The sequence below is a fragment of the Myotis brandtii genome, unplaced genomic scaffold (assembly GCF_000412655.1).
Source record: "Myotis brandtii unplaced genomic scaffold, ASM41265v1 scaffold103, whole genome shotgun sequence".
Classification (NCBI taxonomy): Eukaryota; Metazoa; Chordata; class Mammalia; order Chiroptera; family Vespertilionidae; genus Myotis; species Myotis brandtii.
In genome coordinates, this window is record NW_005353460.1 from 4,847,115 (window position 1) to 4,868,167 (window position 21,053).

Consider the following 21,053-nt stretch of genomic DNA (forward strand, 5'->3'; position numbering starts at 1 on the left):
AATATAAACACTAGGCACAAATATTGGATTTGCTTTTCTGGGTTTCCCACTAATTTGTAAATTCTATGTCTTACTCATATAGTCCCTATACCTAGCATAGTTTGTAAAACAAAGCAGGCACTCAATAAATGATGAGTTGTTAGCTGGATGGGTTCCAAAATTAACTCCTTTATCACTTATCTCTTTTTTAAAAAATATTTTTTATTCACTGGGCATAGAGCCCACAACCCGGGCATGTGCCCTGACCAGGAATCAAACCGTGACCTCCTGGTTCATAGGTCTATGCTCAACCACTGAGCCATGCCAACTGGGCTCATTTATCTCTTAATGGTACAACTGTACAACTATCTAATACTCTATAATAGAATTTTCCTGCACAATTTTTGAAACAAAGGTTGAAGCAATTTCTACTATGCCATATGTAGGCTCTCAAAAACGACTGTTCATTATCTTTATGAATGCTTCATTATTCAAAACATCATCTAATCTAATCAGTAGTGACTTTCCCATTCACTTCAACCCACTTTATTACATTAAGTCAGAGAACCTGAGAGTCATCCTTGATGACCTCTTGCTCCTTCAAATTACACAGAATCTATCACCAAGTTCCACTGATTCCATCACTAAAATATATTCTAAATCCATCTACCTCACTCCCATTTCCCCTGCCACCTCTCTAGTTTAAGCTGCCAGCTCCTTTCATCTGGATTATTGAAAAAGCTTCAAAATTAGTTTCTCTGCTTTCAATCTTATCCAATTCCAATCCATTCTTAATATGGTGGCCAAGAAAAATACTATTTTTAATGCAAATCTGATCCTGCTATTTCCTTGCTAAAAATCTTTCAGCGGTTTCCCACTACAATTTCAATAAATACCAAAGCCCTAACTTACAGAAGGAAAATAATTTTACAGAGAAGAAACATGGAAGAATATTCCTAGATCAGATGGATCAATAAATTGCTATTATTACTGCTTTATCCACAATATAATTAACCTTTTGTTTCTCATCCATGAACAAATTATTTGATTGTCCAATCTGAATATCCAACTTACCTGCAGTGCTTGTTCTTGGATATCACGAAATAACTCCATATCTTTCTCAGTCATGATTTCCTGGCTCCCAAAAAGCCGTTCCTCACTTTCTTGTTTGCCTTCCCAGCCATCCTGATTGTCTGCATATAAAGAACGGGTTCACACATTATTAATATACTACCCTTAGTTTAATACATTATCTAGAAATAAATTTCAGAAGTCTTTATTTCAGTTTGAAGACCTCAATAATAATTATTTCTATTATTATTTTATGTAACAGAAAAGAGAGAGCATTAAACTGACTCAAAAAAAGATATTATAACAAAGCATATGTATTATATCTGCCTATAATAAAAACCTTGAATTGTCTTCTTAAAAATACTATATAACTAAATGTAAACGTCATTAAAAGAGATTACATTTTAATGTATTATTAATACATACAAAAGCAGAATAAGAAAAAGTTCTAAGGAGTATAAAATTTATTTTGAAACAGTATGAATACAACACTTTTAGTATAAGTTGTACATTCAAATATTTTTTCATTCCTTGGTAGTATGGAAGAAGTTTATGTTATAACAAGACATAATTTTCATCACCTGGCAAGAAAAACAGAGAAAATTTGCTCTTTCAAACTTCTCAGTGAAGGATCACCATAAGGCCAATACATTCTTATCTCAGCAAAAAGATAACCTTTGAAATAGCTACCTTAACTGATGTCAAGAAGTACCAACTCCCTTCACATTCTGGGTTCCCTTTAAAGTAAGAACTCCACAAACCTGAGGATCACAGAGATAATCATCTGGATAAGTATGATAAATTATAATTACCGGCTAAAGAAGGCATCTTCACTGCATGAGGATGCAGTGAAAAGAAATTAGTGAAGGAGTATTGAGGGATTACATGGGTCATTATCCTTTGCATTTGAAGATGACACTGCTGATAGTGTGCCATCAGCATTTCCTCTCTGTATGAATGTAGCTGAAAAGACCAATTAGGAGGTAGTTCTTTTCATATCAACTGCACATATAGGCAGTCTGTTATTCATTTAGTATAAGAAAAAGGACAAGGACTCACTGTTCACAATATTCCCAAATTGAAAAACACATACATATATAAAGATGCTATGTGACATGAATGCCCCCTAGTGCATGACACAGACAGATGCAGGCACAAACTAGTACAGCAACCAGTAGCATTGTTATCAGATGGTGCAATGTTGTTCCTTAAACTCTAAAACTCATTAAAAAAAATGACAGAGCCAATTAAAGCAAAAGCTCACACCAATGCCTAAAGCTCAATATTGGTTCTCCATATACTTTATACACATTTGCTCTAATACATTTCTATTTCTATAACATTCCAGTAGATTCTTCTAATAATCCATCTATAGTGAAATGGTTAATACAAAAATGCCTTTCACTAAGATCCGCTTAATTCTTTCCATCTAAGTCCAAACTAAATGACTTGCATGTCTTCTTAACCATGCTTAAACTAGAGCTTTTCTACAATCTACATGGCTGATAAAGACATAAAAAGTATTTAAATGCTTACAGTAATTAGTTGATTGCCACTTTGGTGAAAACCTGATCGATACAGCATTAAATAGGGGGACCTTACAATGATGAGAATTTTCTCTTTTCACTGAACCCATCAACCATTTATATAAGCAAGAATGAAAACAATGATGCAGTGAAAACAATCACCAATGGGACATTCAGAAGAAGGAAATCAAAGTGAAGAAATTATCTTACAGTATATGAGATAAAAGAGGCTTGTGATCCAAAAAAGTCCATTCTCATTCTGCTACTTTCCTCAGAGCCGTTTCTACTTCCTTCGCAGCATTAGGTTCTCTAAACTCACAGCACTCAAGCAAAAAGGCTAGTTTAAGTTTTAGTTATCCGAAGAGCTAATGAAAATGTTCTCCTCTAACCTGAATTACCTGCTACAGTATTAAATATTCTCCACAGATGCTTTATACTTTGAGAAATAAAGAACTTAGCCTGATACATTAAGCAAATGGACTGAAGCTATGGTTCTCTTTCTCTCTTTTAAGTGAAAAATTACAAATATATTTGCCAATATTTGAAGTAGTAAAATCAATGACCTTATATTTCCATGTATTTTATTCATTTCCTCATGCTTTCTTAAATCAACAGCATTTTATTCACCCTTACTCTTTCCAACTTCCTTCCAGAAATAATGTAAATAAGCATCATGATGCTCATCACATGATTTATTTTGTAATTTATGAAACATACAATTACCCTTGATTCAAGATTATAGCCCAAATTTCTATAGGCAGATTCTTGGTGGTTCTACCAAAAAAGCACCATCTTTTGTCTAATAGCTCCTACTTGTCCCTTCTGCAACTTCATGTCTAGCCTCTAAATTGTTGCCACAGTTATCACCTTATTATCATTAAATATGTATCTTTAATACATTCTTATATTTCATAACTAATTTTTACTAATCAAATAAGTGTATTCCAGAGAGCTAGTGTTATTCCAAATAACACACTTTTGGAATACTTTTTGTTTCTTAGTGAACAACCTTTTACCTGTGGGCCAATCTGAAGAGCTTGATTTTCTGTTGCCCTTTTTCCTGATTCTATATTGCTCAGAGTAGTCTACCACTTCCCCTCGTGGTTTCCGCCCATCAGGGGAAGGGGTGAAGAATTTGGTAAGGCCATCAATGAGCCCTTTGGTTTTCTTGTTGAATTTCAAAGAGACACTGCTATCTCTGCAGAAGTCCAAGCCATCTATTCGCTCCAAATACCCTTCTTCTGACGATGATGCTGATTGGCTGGAGAGAGTGATTTTCCGTTTCCGACCCCTTCCAGGGCCAGTTCGAACTTTGCTGAAGGGACCTTTTGATCTAAATAATCAAAAAGGGAAAAGGATAACTATTTTTTTAAAATCTGTATAAAGTTTCTACTTATTATATAACATATAATTAGTAAATAACCTACAGCTTTATAAAAAGTCTGTATTATTAAAATATTTCATAAATTATAAATATTATATAAATAAGAAGCAATATTAAAAAAAACTCTATTTCCAAGAAGCCTAGTTATTTTATAGTGAAACAAATCCTAAGCCAGGAGTCAGAAGGCCTAATTCTGCCACTTACTAGCTGTACATCTTGGACAAATCACATTTTCTTTAAACATCAGTCTTCATCTGTTTAATGAGAGTTGGACCAGAGAACAAGTCAGATCCTTTCAGGCATAAAGTCCTATGATCTCTGTACCAACTCAGATTTATACTTTTACCTTTAAAAACAAGGATGGGTTACTCTCTGAAAGTGAGGAATCAGAAGATCACTTTACAAGAAATTAAAGCTTGATTTAAGATTTATTATATGAACTACAGGCCCTGGCCAGTAGTTCAGTTGGTTAGAGCTTCATCCTGATATGTTGAGGTTGCGGGAATCAATGCCGGGTCAGGGAACATACAAGAATGAACCAATGAATGCGTAAGTAAGTGGAACAACAAATCAATGTTTCTCTCTCTCTCTCTCTCTCTAAATCAATCAATAAAAAATATATGATCTACACTGCTGGTTCTGTATATTTCAATCTGATGTTGCCCATTCATTTCAAATGTGACTGTCAAGAGACTCTTAAATGTAGAAAAAGTGGGTAAAATGTTTGAGAATAAAGAGAGATTTACAGGCCTAAAAATATTTTACATATCATCAAAAGTGAATTACCTTAGAAATACTTAAAAGACAAAAAAACAGGTTGAATTAGCTATGAATCTTGCCCCACCTCCTCCAGACATAGCCCAGTTTCCTAGTCCACAAAGGATAATTATATCCTGATTTCTGCTAATAGAGCAAAAACTTGCATTATTTTACCTCAGAACATAAAAATGACACTTAGCTGTGACCTCAATAGAAGCTATCCAGTGATCTGTACATCTAATAGAAATAAACTATTGAGACTAGTATCAGGAGAGAAATCTGTGAAATGCAACAGTAACAATTTTTTCTTTCTTATTTTTTTATATAAGGCAATAGCTAAGAGCCAGGCATTGGTGCCAGACTACTTGAATTTTAATCCCAGTTCAACATTTACTATAAACTTGTGCAAGTTAATTTCTCTATACCAGAGTTTCCACCTTCGAAAAATAAGAGTACAACAGTTCCTACTTCATTGGGTTGTTGGGAAAATTAAATTATTTAACACACATAAAGCACTTAGAAAGTGCCTTGGCAATTTATTAAGGGCTCAATAAATGTTAGCCATTATTATTACATAAAAGTGCCAATTATAACCAATGAAAATTTTTTCATAAAAAAGGGAATCCTAAAATCTAGAGAAGACCCTATCGACAGAGAAGACCCTATCCTTTTCTCCCCTCACCTTGCCACAAGTACAACTTACACCGTGTTTTGTTTCTTTAACCTGTTTTTTGGACGTCCTATTGGATTAGCATAACGCCGTTTTATCTGTGCCGCCTTCTTCTGTAGAAGTTTTCGTCCTTTTTTCCTGGGTCGACATATTTGACATATCCACATGCCTACAAAGAAAGAACATTCCACATAAAAGCACAATGGATATAAATACATTGAAAGAGTTCTGATACTCTTCAGGAGTTCTTAACCTCTTTCAGATTAAGGACTCTCATTTGAAAATTTAATGAAAGCCCCCCAGAAAAATAAACATGAAAATATATACACACAAAATTCTACAAACAACTGGAAGAGATTTACAAATATCTGAGGCCCACACATGGCTGACGTCCACTGATCCTCAGTTAAAAATCCCTGCTCTATACCTAGCACCCAGATACTGGTTTCTAATTACCATTCTACAAGAAAAGAAGCCAGGATTCCATAAGTAATGGCTGATTCTAGGACTGGCACAGGGAAAATACAGATAACCTAGAACATCTTGGGGTGCCAGATAATCAAGAAGTGCTCAAAAGGTGATGAAAGCATATCAAAAGGACACAGGAACCAACTTGAAGGAGCTCCCAATAGTCATATCTGGGTCAAACTGAGAAAAAAAAGAAATAATCAGAGCAATGAGTTATAACCCATAGAATAAAATAAATACAGTGAGTCTGTAATGATATAAATGAATTAAAAAATATGTGGGAGAAAGAGATAGCTCTCCTCTACAGAAGAATTCTAATTATGAAAATAGAAAAATCATCATTACCAAATACCACAGTAAAATTGGTTCAAGCAAGAATCACTGATGAAGCCCTAACTGGTTTGGCTCAGTGGATAGAGTATCGGCCTGCAGACTCAAGGGTCCCGGGTTCGATTCTGGTCAAGGGCATGTACCTTGGTTGCAGGCACATCCCCAGTGGGGAGTGTGCAGGAGGCAGCTGATCGATGTTTCTCTCTCATCGATGTTTCTAACTCTCTATCCCTTTCCCTTCCTCTCTGTAAAAAATCAATAAAATATATTTAAAAAAAAAAAAGAATCACTGATGAATGCTAAAGTTGGTAGACAAAGCAGAAAAAAAATAACTTCCTCTATGGATGTTTAAATATTGAAAAGAGAGGAAAATAATAAATCCACATCACATGAGAATTAGGATGCCTAAAGAGAAAGACTGCCCCCACCATTAAGGTGATCGTTTTCTTCCTACTTATACATCCCCAAATAAAAAGATGCAAATTACTCTTTCATTTTAACAAAGCAGATAAAAAGTGCTTTCACGCCCTAACTGGTTTGGCTCAGTGGATAGAGCGTCGGCCTGCGGACTCAAGGGTCCCAGGTTCGATTCCGGTCAAGGGCATGTACCTTGGTTGCGGGCACATCCCCAGTTAGGGGGTGTGCAGGAAGCAGCTGATCGATGTTTCTCTCTCATCGATGTTTCTAACTCTCTACCCCTCTCCCTTCCTCTCTGTAAAAAATCAATAAAATATATTTAAAAAAAAAAAAAGTGCTTTCACTAATATAACCCTTTATATGGCCAGTTTGATTTCAGAAAGAATTTCTCACCTTTTGGCATCCGGGTAAGTGGTGGGTCACAACACTCCATGTGAAAACCTCGGTCACAGGAATCACAAAAGAGCATGTTATCCTAAAAAAGAGAAAGGTCAGTTCTGCTTAATCTTACAAAACAGAAACATATCAGGATCGTGACTTCATAAAAGTTAGGAAGATTCAACAATCTCAGAAAGGAGAGAAATTATTACAATAGTAAAATTTTCCTTAATTTGTATTAACTGAGTAAATGGACAGTCTGAGTTAGCAAACAGATGTGAGTTTTTGCTTCATCTGATCTTTAATAAAAACTAGTTTCGCCCAGCCAATGTGGCTCAGTGGTTGAGCGTTGACCTATGAATTAGGAGGTCACAGTTAGATTCCGGGTCAGGGCACATGCCTGGGTTGTGGGCTTGATCACCAGCAGAGGGGCATGCAGGAGGCAGCTGATCACTGAGTCACCATTGATGTTTCTCTCTCTCTCTCCCTCTCCCTTCTTCTCTGAAATCAATAGAATCAATTAAATTAAATTAAAAATAAATAATAATGAGTTTCATTACTTTCAAGTTTACCCAGGAATCAGAAGCTAACTTTAGTCAGTTTTAATAAAAAAAGGACAATTTGTAATTAATATATTAACTGACTAGTCCTAAATGAATGCCCCATACTACTCAAACAATTTCAAAATATTATTTTAAAATAGCTTGGTCTCTTGCCCAGGTGATGTGGCTCTGTGATTGAGTATTGACCTATAAACCAGGAGGTCACAGTTCAATTCCCAGTCAGGGCATATGCCTGGGTTGTGGGCTCAATCCCCAGTGTAGGGCATGCAGGAGACAGCTGGTCAATGACTCTATCTCATCATTGATGTTTCTATCTCTCTCTCCCTCTCCCTTCCTCTCTGAAATCAATAAAAAAAAAATATTTAAAAATAAATAAAATAGTTTGGACTCTCTGCAAATTTATAATTAAGGTGCTTTAGAAATTACCTAAAATTAATCCAAATCTCAATACACAAGTATACTAAACTAATAATATGTAAATTTAAAGAGTCTACTGTTCTAAATTCTGCTGGATGAAGTGACTAAAAAATAACCAACCATATATAGAATATACAATAGAATATTTCTAAATGAAATATTCACTTTAGAAGTTAAAAATACTCACTGCATTTTTGCCTTGATCTCGACAAGAACTGCAGGTTTTACACTCGATGCACTGCCACCGTAAGGCCTTCACTCTAACCGTTAGTTCGGGGGAAAACTTTAAACAGGATGGATGACCTAATAAGAGGAAAATTCAACAATGAAACCATCAGCAATCATTTTGTAATTGTACTAAAGGAATAATGTAGAAAAAGTCAGTATCAAAACATGCATCAAAAAAAAAAAAGAAAAAAAGGATGCTCCTGGAAGCTTACCATACCCATCTCATTAGGACTTATATTCCAATTCAATTTTATTAATGCTAAATAGAATTTAGTATACACCCCACAAATTTGATTATAAAAAACTTGACAAACTCTAAATTTTTATTAACTCTGCAATAAAGCATGATGTGTGTACACATGCTTGTATGTATATGAATACATAACATGGCCAGGCCATTTCTGGAAGAATATGCATAAACTTTATAATTATAACATGCTAGGATATGATGCTATAAACATTTTGAAGGACTTTACATTTCACTTTATACCCTTCTGTGGTCTCAATTTTTTTTTAACAATGACATGTTACTCTTAAAATTAAAAAATATTTAATAAAAAATCCCACAATTTAAAATGAATTATTTGCTCACTAGAGGCCTGGTGCACAAAATTCGTGCAACCAAGGTAACTGCCCTTGACTGGAATCGAACCCGGGACCCTTCAGTCCACACGCCGACACTCTATCCACTGAGCCAAACCAGCTAGGGCTTCCACCTCTTTCAAATTAAGGCAGATATAGTGATTCCCTTCGTACGTTAGTTCTGCAATGTTCCAGAAATCAGTCCTTAGAGCCCAGCCTAGAGCTTGCCACTTCGGTCCTTCCAACAATTTCATAAATACCTGATTGCACCATTAAATTCCTTTCCTCTTTAAGTATCTAGTGTTTTTCTGACTTGTGAAATAAATATAAAACACTGAAAAGTAAGCCAATGATCAAAGATAAAGCTGATATACTAAGGCAGTGATGGCGAACCTTTTGAGCTCAGCGTGTCAGCATTTTGAAAAACCCTAACTTAACTCTGGTGCCGTGTCACATATAGAAATTTTTTGATATTTGCAACCATAGTAAAACAAAGACTTATATTTGTGATATTTATTTTATATATTTAAATGCCATTTAACAAAGAAAAATCAACCAAAAAAATGAGTTCGCGTGTCACCTCTGACACGTGTGTCATAGGTTCGCCATCACTGTACTAAGGCCTTCCTACAAAGCCTTAAGTTCTTTTATTTTACTTAAATCTTTATTGTTAAAAGTATTATATAGGTTCTCCTTTTTCCCCCATTAACCTCTTCCAGCCTGCTCCCACCCTTCTCCTTCCTCCTCCCCCGACCAGGCCCTCACCACCCCACTATCTGTGTCCATGGGTTATGCACATATGCATACAAGGTCTTTGGTTGATTACTTCCCACCCACCCTCTGTCCCCTGCCTTCCCTCTGAGATTCTTCACTTTGTTCCATGCTTCCATGTCTGAGTAATATTTAGCTTTATAATTCCCAATTAAATGTAAATTTTATTGCCGCATAGTATTTCATTGTGTAAATGTACCATAGTTTTTTAATCCACTCATCTGCTGATGGGCACTTAGGCTGTTTCCAAGTCTTAGTGTTATAAATTGCACTGCTATGAATATAGGGGTGCATATGTTCTTTCTGATGAGTGTTTTAGGTTTCTTACAATATATTCCTAGAAGTGGGATGACTGGGTCAAATGGGAGTTCCATTTTTAATTTACTGAGGAAACTCCATACTGTTTTCCACAGTTGCTGCACCAATCTATCTCCATTCCCACCAGCAGTGTACTAGGATTCCCTTTCTCCACAACCTCGCCAACACTTGTCGTTGCTTGATTTGTTGATGATTAAGTTCTTCTTTATAACTGATTTTTTTTAGAGAGACAGACAGATAACTATTTGTTGTTCCACTTATTTATTCATTCATCAATTGATTCTTGTATGTGCCCTGTCTAGGGATCATTTTGAAACCACAACCTTGGAGTATTGGAACAATGCTCTAACCAACTGAGCAATCAGGCCAGGACTAGCCTTGTAAGTTCTTAAAATGTAGACCAAGAATATCTCTGATAGCATGTGTTAGAAAAAAACAGAGGGACCCCACCCAGTGTGGCTCAGTGGTTGGGTGTCGTCCCATGTACCAAAAGGTTGCCAGTTCAATTCCCAGTCAGGGCATATGCCCAGGTTGTGGGCTCGATCCCCCAAAGGGGGCATGCAGGAGGCAGTTGATCAATGTTTCTCTCTCTCCCTCCCTCCCTAAAAATCAGTAAACTATTCTTTGAAAACTCTAAAAATCAATAAACTATTATTTGGAAGGAAGGAAGGAAGGAAGAAAGGAAAGAAGGGAGGGAGGGATAGAAGGGATCCACATACCACTGTTGCCACAGTCAGCACAGGAGATAAGTTCTTCTGGCTTCTTTTCTCGGTTTTGTTCTTTTGTACCAAGACAGAAACTACAGATAGGAATTGGTTCAGCAACTGGCTGTAAAGAAAAGCACAATCATTCAGGCAACAGTACTTTTTCTTAGCATTAATTTAAACACATTAAAATTACACTTTTAAATTCCTATAAAAGCCCGGCCAGTGTGGCTCAGTGGTTGACCATCCACCTATGAATCAGGTCATCATGGTTTGATTCCTGGCCAAGACACATGCCCAGGTTGCGGGGCAGCAGGAGGCAGCCAATCAGTGATTATCTCCCATCACTGATGTTTCTATATCTATCCCCCTTCTTCTCTGAAATCAATAAAAATGTATTTAATGAATGAATAAATAAATCCCTACAAGAAATAGTTACATGTAACTTTAGGACAAATAAACCACTCTCCTAAATCTCTAACAAATTGGTCCTTGTAGTGACAACTTTGGTTCAAAAAAATCATATCCCTATCATGTTGGTCATTTAGGAACTAAATGACACAGTATGGATTAAACAAAGCAAATCCTTCACCTAAGATTAAATAATTCAACTGAATTAAGTGCAAGAAATCATAATATCAGTTCCTTAAAAGGCATGTGTTGTAGAAGAAGAGTGATAATATATATACAATTAACCATTATATAAAGCAGACGACATTAAGTGCTGTAAGAGAGAAACTAGTGTTCTGTATAAATGAGAAAGATAAATTCTAATTGTGGTTTGGAGGAGAAGAGTTGAAAGAGGAAGACAACATGTATCAAGTACAAATACTATGGTACCAGATCTTAAGAAATTTGTCCAAGAACATCTATAATAATAAAAGCGTAATATGCTAATTAGACCAGACAACCTTCCAGACGAAGCCGGGGCTGCGAGGGAAGCCCGGGTCCTGGGTGCCTGCTGGTGGCCGGAGGAAAGTACCTTGGTTGCGGGCACATCCCCAGTAGGGAGTGTGCAGGAGGCAGCTGATCTATGTTTCTCTCTCATCGATGTTTCTAACTCTCTATCTCTCTCCCTTCCTCTCTGTAAAAGACAGAGGGAAGCCAGTGCCAGCAGCCAGGTGAAGGAAGACCTACTCTTCACGAATTTCGTGCATCGGGCCTCTAGTTAGATAATAACTGTTAAAAAAGCAAGTTTAAACCTATGTTCCTCTGTCTACTGTACTGTCCACCTCACCCCAAGGATGGAAAGAAAGGCAATACAGGTAGTATAAACAAGATGAACTCAGGTGTGCAGTCTGCTAAGGCCAGTGCTTAAAGGATATGGTTTCTGTGATAAGCTTAGGGGCATTAGGGTAGGGAACTAGATCACTTTGTGAAGACTGCCACTGAATGTTATGTAAAGTTGGGCTTTATCCTATAGGAAAACTGAACCAAGAGATGATAACTTGTATTTGAGGAAAATATCTTCCTTTTTCTATTCATGAAGCCTGAGGTATAAACCAAGAAAAATAATTCCAGTAGCAGTATCAAAGACATATGGAGGAAAACCAAAATAGTGGTTATAATAGTCTGGTGAAGACAAGATAATCTGAACCAAAAAGTAAATGAAATAGAAAAAAATTGCTACAGACTTAGAAATCAACTACTTGTAAAAGTGACAGCAAAAAAAAAAAAATTAAACATGACTAACTTAACTAAAAAGATGGTAATATCTTTCAGTTGAAGGTGTTACAAGCAAACTAATAGTACTCCTCAGCTAAGAAGACTTCATCCAAGAATAGAAACTTGAAGTAAACACTAAAGAAGGCCTAGAGAGAAGGCAGAAGCAAGTTCATGAGGTTTGATCTTTATACTATAACCTCTAAGTACCATGAGATTTTAAGCAGAGGAATAGTATGACAAAGACATAAATTTAGAAAAGTCATTCTATAAAGCAGTTGAAAATGGATTTGAAGGAACAGGATCTATAATCCAGGCCAGGAGTAACGAGAGTTTGTATTAAGGCATTGACAAAAGGAATGGAGAAGAGAGAGAAACAATATTTACAAGATAGAACTGGCAGGATTTGATGGCTAATTGAGAGTGGGGAGCACAGTAAGAAAGATGGAAGACTTAAACACCATTAAAGATGTTAAAAGGTAAGCCACAGAATGAAAGATACTACAACATATTTAACCAATGGCTTATATTCAGAACATTTAAAGAATTCTTACATATCAGCAAGAAAAAGACAGACAACAGTAGAAAAGTAGGCAAAAGACTTCAACTGGTAATTCACAACAGAAAATACATGAATAATATATGTGGCCAATAAAACACAAGAAAAGATGCTCAACCTCTTTAGCCATCAACAAAGTAGATATTTAAGAATGGCTAAAACTGTGAAGACTGGCAACAGTAAGTGCTAATAAGAAAGTGGAACAAGAACTCTGCTACATTGCTAACTAGAATATACATTGAAAAAAACACTCTGAAAACTGTGTGACATTATCTACTAGAATTTAACATAGACATACCATATGATCCAGCACTTCCACTCCTATTTACCCAAATGAAGTGAATACACATGAATAATAAAACATATACAAAAATGATCAGAACAGCATTATTCATAACAAAATTTACTCAAAACTTAGCCAAATAGCTAGCAATGGTTGCACACATAAATTGTGCTGTATCCATACAGTAAAATATTAAACAGTAATGAAAATAAATTACAACCAATAACATGGAATGAATGGAAGAACGGACACAAAAGAATATACAGCCCTAACCGGTTTGGCTCATTGGATAGAGCATTGACCTGTGGACTAAAGGGCCCCAGGTTTGATTCCGGTCAAGGGCATGTACCTTGGTTGCGGGCACATCCCCAGTAGGGAGTGTGCAGGAGGCAGCTGATCTATGTTTCTCTCTCATCGATGTTTCGAACTCTCTATCCCTCTCCCTTCCTCTCTGTAAAAAATCAATAAAATATTTTTTTTAAAAAAAAGAATATACAGGGGTGGGCAAAAGAAGGTTTATGGTTGTTTGTATGGAAAATAACACAATAATTAATAAATACTATAAGAATAAACTGTGTTTCATGTACTCACAACTGTAAATCTACTTTTGCACAACTGTATACTGTATCATACTGTTTACATACATAAAGTTCAAAAACAGTTCTATGTTGTTGTATGTCAAGACAGTGGTTATACCTTTAGGGAGAAAAGTAATAGGTAGTGCTTTAGAAAAAGGCTTACTGAGCCCTAGCGTTGGCCTGGGGACTGAAGGGTCCCGGGGTCGATTCCAGTCAAGGTCACATGCCCGGGTTGTGGACTCAATCCTCCATAGGGGGCGTGCAGGAGGCAGCCGATCAGTGATTCTCTCTCATCACTGATGTTTCCATCTCTCTCTTCCTCTCTGAAATCAGTAAAAATAAAAATAAAATAAAATAAAATAAAAGGCTTAATGAGGTCTGGTAATGTTCTTTTTCTTGACCTGGATGGTGGTTTCATATATGTTAATTATGTAATAATTAAGTTATAGGCTTACAATCTGTGTACTGTCATGTATGTATATTTTAGTTAGAAAGTTCAATTTAAATTAATGAACATTTTAGTGTAGGACTGCGGTACCTTTGGAATATTCTAGAAGAAATACCAATGGTGACTGAGACATTGCAGTTTGGAACTTAGGATAGAGAGTAAACTATAGATAGATTTAAAAGACATCAACATGCAGGTGAGTTATCACCCAGTGAGAAGGTGGAGTGGGTAGAACATGGTAAACAGTAAGGAGAAGGGAGTGGAGAAGTGAGATGAAGTCTGAAATAGAGGAATAGCAACATTTAGAAACATCAGAGAAAAAGAAAAAGGACCACTGTAAGAGAAGACAGATCAAGAGAAGTGATAACACAATTTCAAGAAGCAGAGAGCAATCAACAATATTGGAAAGATAAAGTATCTAGTGGATTCTACAATTGAGAAATAGTTGGAGAACTCACTACAAGAGCACATTTTCAGTGACAGAGTAAGAACTAAAGTCATACTACCATACTACCATAAAGGGATAGAGACCAAACAGGAGAAAGCAAAAAAAGAAATGGCAAAGAGTTTTGATGTGTTTGAGGTATTTAAGGTGAGAAAGATTTAACCTATTTAAAATATGGAAGAGAAGACTCAACCTGGTCAAAGATTCAAGAAACAAGAAATAACAGGAACATATTATATAGTAAGGTTTAGAGCTGCACCGTTCAATATGGTAGGCACTATAAAATGGGATTAAATTAAAAATAAAATAGAGTTAAATTAATTCCTCAGCCACATTACCTACATTTCAAGTGCTCAACAGTCATATATGGCCAGTGGCTATGGTATTAGACACACAAATACAGAACAATTCCATCATTGCAGAAAGGTCTACTGGATAACACTGGTTTAGAGTAGATGAACTTGTTTTTTCAATTATTTTTTAGGGATAATTTTTAAATTAAATTTATTGAAGTGACATCTTATATAATAAAGAGCTAATATGCTAATTAGACTGAACAGCCAAACGACCGTCCAGACAACATTCCGGACAACTGTCCCAATGACCTTCCAGATGAAGCCGGAGCTGCGAGGGCTGGCTGGGGCTATGAGGGGCTGTGAGGGCTGGCCAGGGCTGCAAGGGGCTACGAGGGCTGGCTGGGGCTGCGAGGGCCGAGTCCCTTGCATGAATTTCATGCACCGGGCCTCTAGTTGATTAATAAAAATAATATAGGTTGCAAGTGTACATTTCTATGATACATGCTCTTCATATAGTTTTATGTTCCCACCACTCAAAGTAAAATCATCTTCCATCACCATATATTTGACTCCCTTTACCTTCTACTACCCCCGACACATACCCCTTCTCAAAGAGGATGAATTTTAAAGTATAAGTAAAGGGACTAGCCTTAGTAGTATAGTGATATAGAATTATCTGTAAATGGGAAAAGTTGATAGTGCTAATTTTTGGTAGCCTCATTCTTTCTGGAAAGTAGGAAGTAAAATCACCAGCTAAAAGTGGGGTAGGAATTGGTTAGATATAGCATGAGAAAGTGATAGCTGATTAAGAAAATTGTGAGGTGAGATTGGCTAGGTCCAAGAACAGAGTTAACGAAAACCATGGTGATCCTATCAAAATGGAAAATGAATACACATTCTTCAGGCAAGATAGAATCAGAAAAGTATGTATTAACATGGAGAATAAATTAAAAACACGAGAGAAAAATTGATGAAGTCCCTGCAAAACTGCCTCTATCTTTTCACTAAAATAGAAGGCAATGTCACTTGCTTAAAGAGAAGTAGATAAGTATGGGTTTGGGCATCTACAGAGAGCAGAACAAATCTGGAAATCTCTATGTGGAAGGTGGTAGGGAAACAATTAGTGATGGGAAATAAAATTGTCATTCAACCATAATAATAAAAACAAAATCAGAAAAAATCAATTTGTAGCATTTCCAATCAAAATGTTTATACAAGTTTTCTTAACACCTCTGAAGCCTTTGACTGACAAAATAACCAGAGAACTGTAGACTGCCAAGATAAACCACAGAGTGAGGTCCACTAGAATGCAAATGCAAAGATTTCTAATGGTTGGCCACAAAGTTGAGGACATCATAAGCAGAAGGAGCTGACACACTGAAAGTATAAGGAGTTAAGATACCATAGAGCCCTGGCCAGTGTGGCTAAGTTGTTAAGAGTGTCAGCTAGCGCACAGAAGGGTCTCGGGTTCAATTTCTAGTCAAGGGCACATACCTGGGTTGCAGGTTCGATCCCCAACCCCTGGTCTGAGCATATGCGAGACACAACCAATCAATGTGTCTCTCTCTTTCACATCTGTGTGTGTGTGTGTCTGTCTGTCTCTCCCTTCCTTCCTCCCTTCCTCCCTTCCAGTCTCTCTCAAAATCAATGGGGGGAAAAAAATCTTCCAATGAAGTTTAACAAAACAACCAAAAAGAAGGTCACATCATTCTTCTTTAGAGTTAAATACAAAATATCTATAAAGCATTATAAACTTAAAAACTTTGTTTCAGCCCTACATGGTATTGCTCAGTCGGTAGAACATCATCCCATGCACCAAAAGGTTGCTGGTTCGATTCCAGGTCAGGGGACATGCCTGGGCTGTGGGCTCAATCCCTGGTAGGGGGCGTGCAAAGAGGCAGCCCATGGATGTTTCTCTCTCTCTTTCTCTTCCTCTCCCTCTCTCTCTCTCTAAAAAAAAATCTTTGGGGGGGAGGGGAACTTAGGTTCAACTATAATTACTAAACCTATTTTTTAAATCAAGTGGTATACCACAAAAGGAAAATATTATATGATTTCACTTATATGAGATACCTAGAGTAGTTAAATTCATATAGACAGAAAGTAGATTAGAGGTTACTAGAAGCTGGGAGGAAAAGGGGAGAATGGGGAGTTATTGTTTAAATATTAAAAACAGCAAGAGAAAAACAGTTAGTTACCTACCAGGGAGTGCCCATACGACTGTCAGCTGATTTCTCAACAGAAACTATGCAGGCCAGAAGGGAGTGGCAAGAAATATTCAAAGTGACGAATAGCAAAGACCTACAACCAAGATTACTCTACCCAGCAAAGCTATCATTTAGAATTGAAGGTCAGATAAAGAGCTTCACAGACAAGAAAAAGCTAAAGGAGTTCATCACCACCAAACCAGTATTATAAGAAATGCTGAAGGGTATTCTTTAAGAAGAGGAAGAAGAAAAAGATAAAAATTATGAACAAATTGACAACAAATACATATCTATCAACAAGTGAATCTAAAAATCAAGTGAATATAAAAACTGATGAATAGAATAAACTGGTGAATATAATAGAAGCAGGGGCATAGAAAGGGAGTGGACTGACAATTCTCACAGTGGGGTGGCGAGGGCTTGAGGTGGGGTGGGAACCAGGTGGAGGGGAGATATGGGGGGAAAAAAGGAACTGTAATAATCTGAACAATAAAGATTTAAAAAATAAAAAAAGTACAAGCTTTGAGCCCCGCTGGCATGGTCAGTGGTTGAACATCGACCTATGAACCAGGAGGTTACAGTTCAATTCCTGGTCAGGGCATATGCCCCAGGTGTGTGTGGGGGTGTGGGTGGGGGTGTGTGTTTGGGGGGGTGGGTGCAGAAAGCAGCAATCAATGATTCTCTCTCATCACTCATGTTTCTACTTCTCTCTCCCTTTTCCTTCCTCTCTGAAATCAATAAAAATATATTTTTAATATATTTTTACATAATAAGGGGCAGGATAACAAAACCTTGCAGTTAAATTTAACTGCAAATTAACTTTCTTCAACTTGAAACAAATACTTTTCAGCTGAGATATCATTTATTAGTTGATAATACCTACTGCTAAAGTACTAAAATATATATTAAAAAGCTAAAAGAATGGCTTTATTATATAGAATAAATAACAAAAAGGATAAAGAGGTAAGTCTTAGCTTAGTAAAATGGAAAACTGAAGTATTCTTAGTCATGGCATAGTGAAGGAAACCAAAATGGTGCTCAGTGACTGAACATGGGGAAAACAAATATTGCTAGATTTTCAAAATACTATCCAAAGCATAAAAAGTCTGGCAAATATTACTGTTTGGTAAGCACTGTAATATAACAAAAATTAAAAATAAGTACTCACATTTTCAAAGCATTTATAAATGTCAGTAAATATGAAAAAAATCTACACAAAATAATTAGAAAACAAATACTATTCCCATTATCCACTTACCCAAAAACTCAAAAGTAAGCCTTTTGAGAGAATATTTGCACCATTAGGTTACTTCTAATATTATAAGGGAAAAAAACGGGCACATAGAGTTCACTTTAGGAAACTAATACTTTGTTGAGAAAGGTAACAAAATACACTGTTCTCTTCAAGTCAGGCAAGCCCTCCTCTCAGTTTTACCCAGTTTTTCATTCCTTCACTATTAATGGCCTTGAGTGAACTCATGCTCCTCTCAAATCCTTTCCGACAATTTAGAATTCAACTCTTCTTTATCTTTTCAAGAAAGACAGCACTAGAGAATCAGAAATCACCCTAGACCTCTTAATTTCACTTCATATGTCTAGCACATATATTGAAATTAATATACAACAAAATCATGCTTAGCTTAATATAGGTTTATTAGTAACTGGCTTAAAGCCTCTCCTCCAAAGTTCAATGATCTTCAGGGGAAGTGTAGTTGGGTAGGATTTAATCTCCTTACATTCGTCGGCTTCCATATACTATCAAGCAATCTATGGCTCCTTACTAAATATATTTTTAGAATAATCTTTTCCTCAAAAGTATACAATTATAAGATATATAATAATAAAACAACATGAATTGCCTGGAAAATAATTCATTTTCCATTATTTATAATCTACAATAAGGTAACCTTGTATAATTTTAATCAGTTCCAACACAACCCATTAGCCATTACAAAGCCTTAATAGGATTACTAAATTGAATTCAATTTTATTATGATGAGTTCATTCAATGACTTCTACAATTAGATACAATAACAAGATTATTGGTGAAAGGAAGTTAATGTTATAATTAGATCAGTAATGATCAATTTCAATTTACATTTTTACTATGCATATAGATTACTATAAATTTAGATGAAAAAGCAATCATCTGTCAAGATACTACAACAATTTTCTATTTCCTAATCAGAGGTGACATCAAAAATGATATTATGCACATTAGCTGAATTTAAATTCTATACTAAGACTGCACAGTTAACTTTCTTTCACATATTCATCAGTTATTTGAAAGCTCCACTTTCTGTTTATCAGTGACATATAATTTTCTTCATTCATCTAATTATGATACTGCCAAGTTATTACTGTCTCTTTTTTCATTTGTGGTCCTTTCCTTTCTTTTATATACTTACTAGAGGCCCAGTGCACAAATTTATGCACACTGAAAGAAAATTAATTACGAGAAATATTTTAGAGGCCAGGGAGGGACCGCAGGAGGTTGGCTCCAGGCCGTGTCTGGCCCATCTTGCCCAGTCCCGATAGAATGGACCCCAGCAGCAAGCTAACCTGCCGGTCGGAGAGTCTGCCCCCTGGTGGTCAGTGCGCATCATAGCAACTGGTCAAGCGGTCAACCGAATGGTGGACTGATCGGTTGCCCACTTAGCATATTACACTTTTATATACATAGATGGCTCTCCCCTATTACCACATGCAATCTTCTCTAGTCTCTGATTATTTTTTCTAAACATTCCTATCAGATTAATGCCCCTAAAATATTATGTTCTTTTATCCAGTTACTTGCCTGGCTCAAAACTTACACAACATATACCAACTGCCAACTCCTATAGGCTATTCTTCAATTCCCTCCACCATTTACCAAACTGCTTTTCTCACACCATCTTCCTCTACTCCCAACCTACTCACTTGTCTTCAGAAATCATACTTCATGCTCTTTCCTTAGTTATTTACCCCAACCCTCAAAGAGTCCTTTGTATCCCTGTCTCAGCTCAGCAGAGTTTAAGAAACTAGATTCTGCCACTTATGGCATCACTTTGGCCAAATTACTGAACCTCTTTGATGTGAAACAGTACAACATACCTACTTTTCAAGTTCTCGTGAAGATATGATGGAATAAAGTTATGGGACGGTAACTCAAAAGAGGCACCTATAAATGCTATTTCCTATATCTCTTTTCAAAACTATTCTTCAAAGCTTATTTTGGTTAAATGACCAATTGCCACTTTTCTTTCTTTTTTAAAATATATTTTTATTGATTTCAAAGAGGAGGGCAGAAGGAGAGAGAGAAACATCAATGATGAGAGAGAATCACTGATCGGCTACCTCCTGCATGCCCCACACTGGGGATCGAGACCACACCTGGGCATATGCCCTGACCAGGAATTGAACAGTGACCTCCTGGTTCATAGGTCGACGCTCAAACACTGAGCCATACCGGCTGGGCCAAATGTCACGTTCAAGTCAGGGTAAGTTTTTGTTTTAACATCCAAAATAAAAAGCAAGGTGATTAAAATTTTCTGTAGACTAATAGATTTTCTATATATGATATTTACATTATTGCATTTAGATTCATACCGTTATTTTGTACACACATATTTACCACACTGCACATTTCCCACTTAAAACAATTATTTAGTGGTACCTGAGTACAAGAGCATTAGAAAAATAATCTTTTCTATGCTAAAAATACCAGGTGGGGCCAAAGTAGGTTTACAGTTGTGAGTACGGGAAAGTTTATTCTTATATTATTATTTATTAATTAGTGTTTTATTTTCCATATGAACAACTGTAAACCTACTTTGGCCCCACTTTGTATATAAAGGGATGGTTCTGAAGGAGCAAGATATTCAACAAGACTTTCATGTTCATTACTTTTATTTTTAAATATATTTTATTGATTTTTTACAGAGAGGAAGGGAGAGGGATAGAGTGTTAGAAACATCGATGAAAGAGAAACATCGATCAGCTGCCTCCTGCACACTCCCCACTGGGGATGC

At 36.3% G+C, this 21,053-nt stretch overlaps 2 protein-coding genes across 4 annotated transcripts in view; both read right to left on the bottom strand.

Moving 5' to 3' along the window:
- ANK1 (ankyrin 1, erythrocytic) overlaps nt 1-21,053 on the bottom strand; it is a 624,245-nt gene that overhangs the window by 287,820 nt on the left and 315,372 nt on the right. The gene's annotated exons all lie outside the window — the stretch shown is intronic.
- KAT6A (K(lysine) acetyltransferase 6A) overlaps nt 1-21,053 on the bottom strand; it is a 119,303-nt gene that overhangs the window by 45,589 nt on the left and 52,661 nt on the right. For 2 of the 3 annotated variants that reach the window (XM_014536506.1, XM_005856457.2), the window contains 6 exons: nt 10,581-10,689; nt 8,150-8,265; nt 6,998-7,079; nt 5,423-5,558; nt 3,593-3,909; nt 1,054-1,172 (listed from right to left, as the gene is read on the bottom strand). In XM_014536506.1, coding sequence (XP_014391992.1) covers nt 1,054-1,172; nt 3,593-3,909; nt 5,423-5,558; nt 6,998-7,079; nt 8,150-8,265; nt 10,581-10,689 — 879 coding nt within the window. The remainder of the gene's footprint in view (nt 1-1,053; nt 1,173-3,592; nt 3,910-5,422; nt 5,559-6,997; nt 7,080-8,149; nt 8,266-10,580; nt 10,690-21,053) is intronic. The other variant, XM_005856458.2, reaches the window with a different exon arrangement.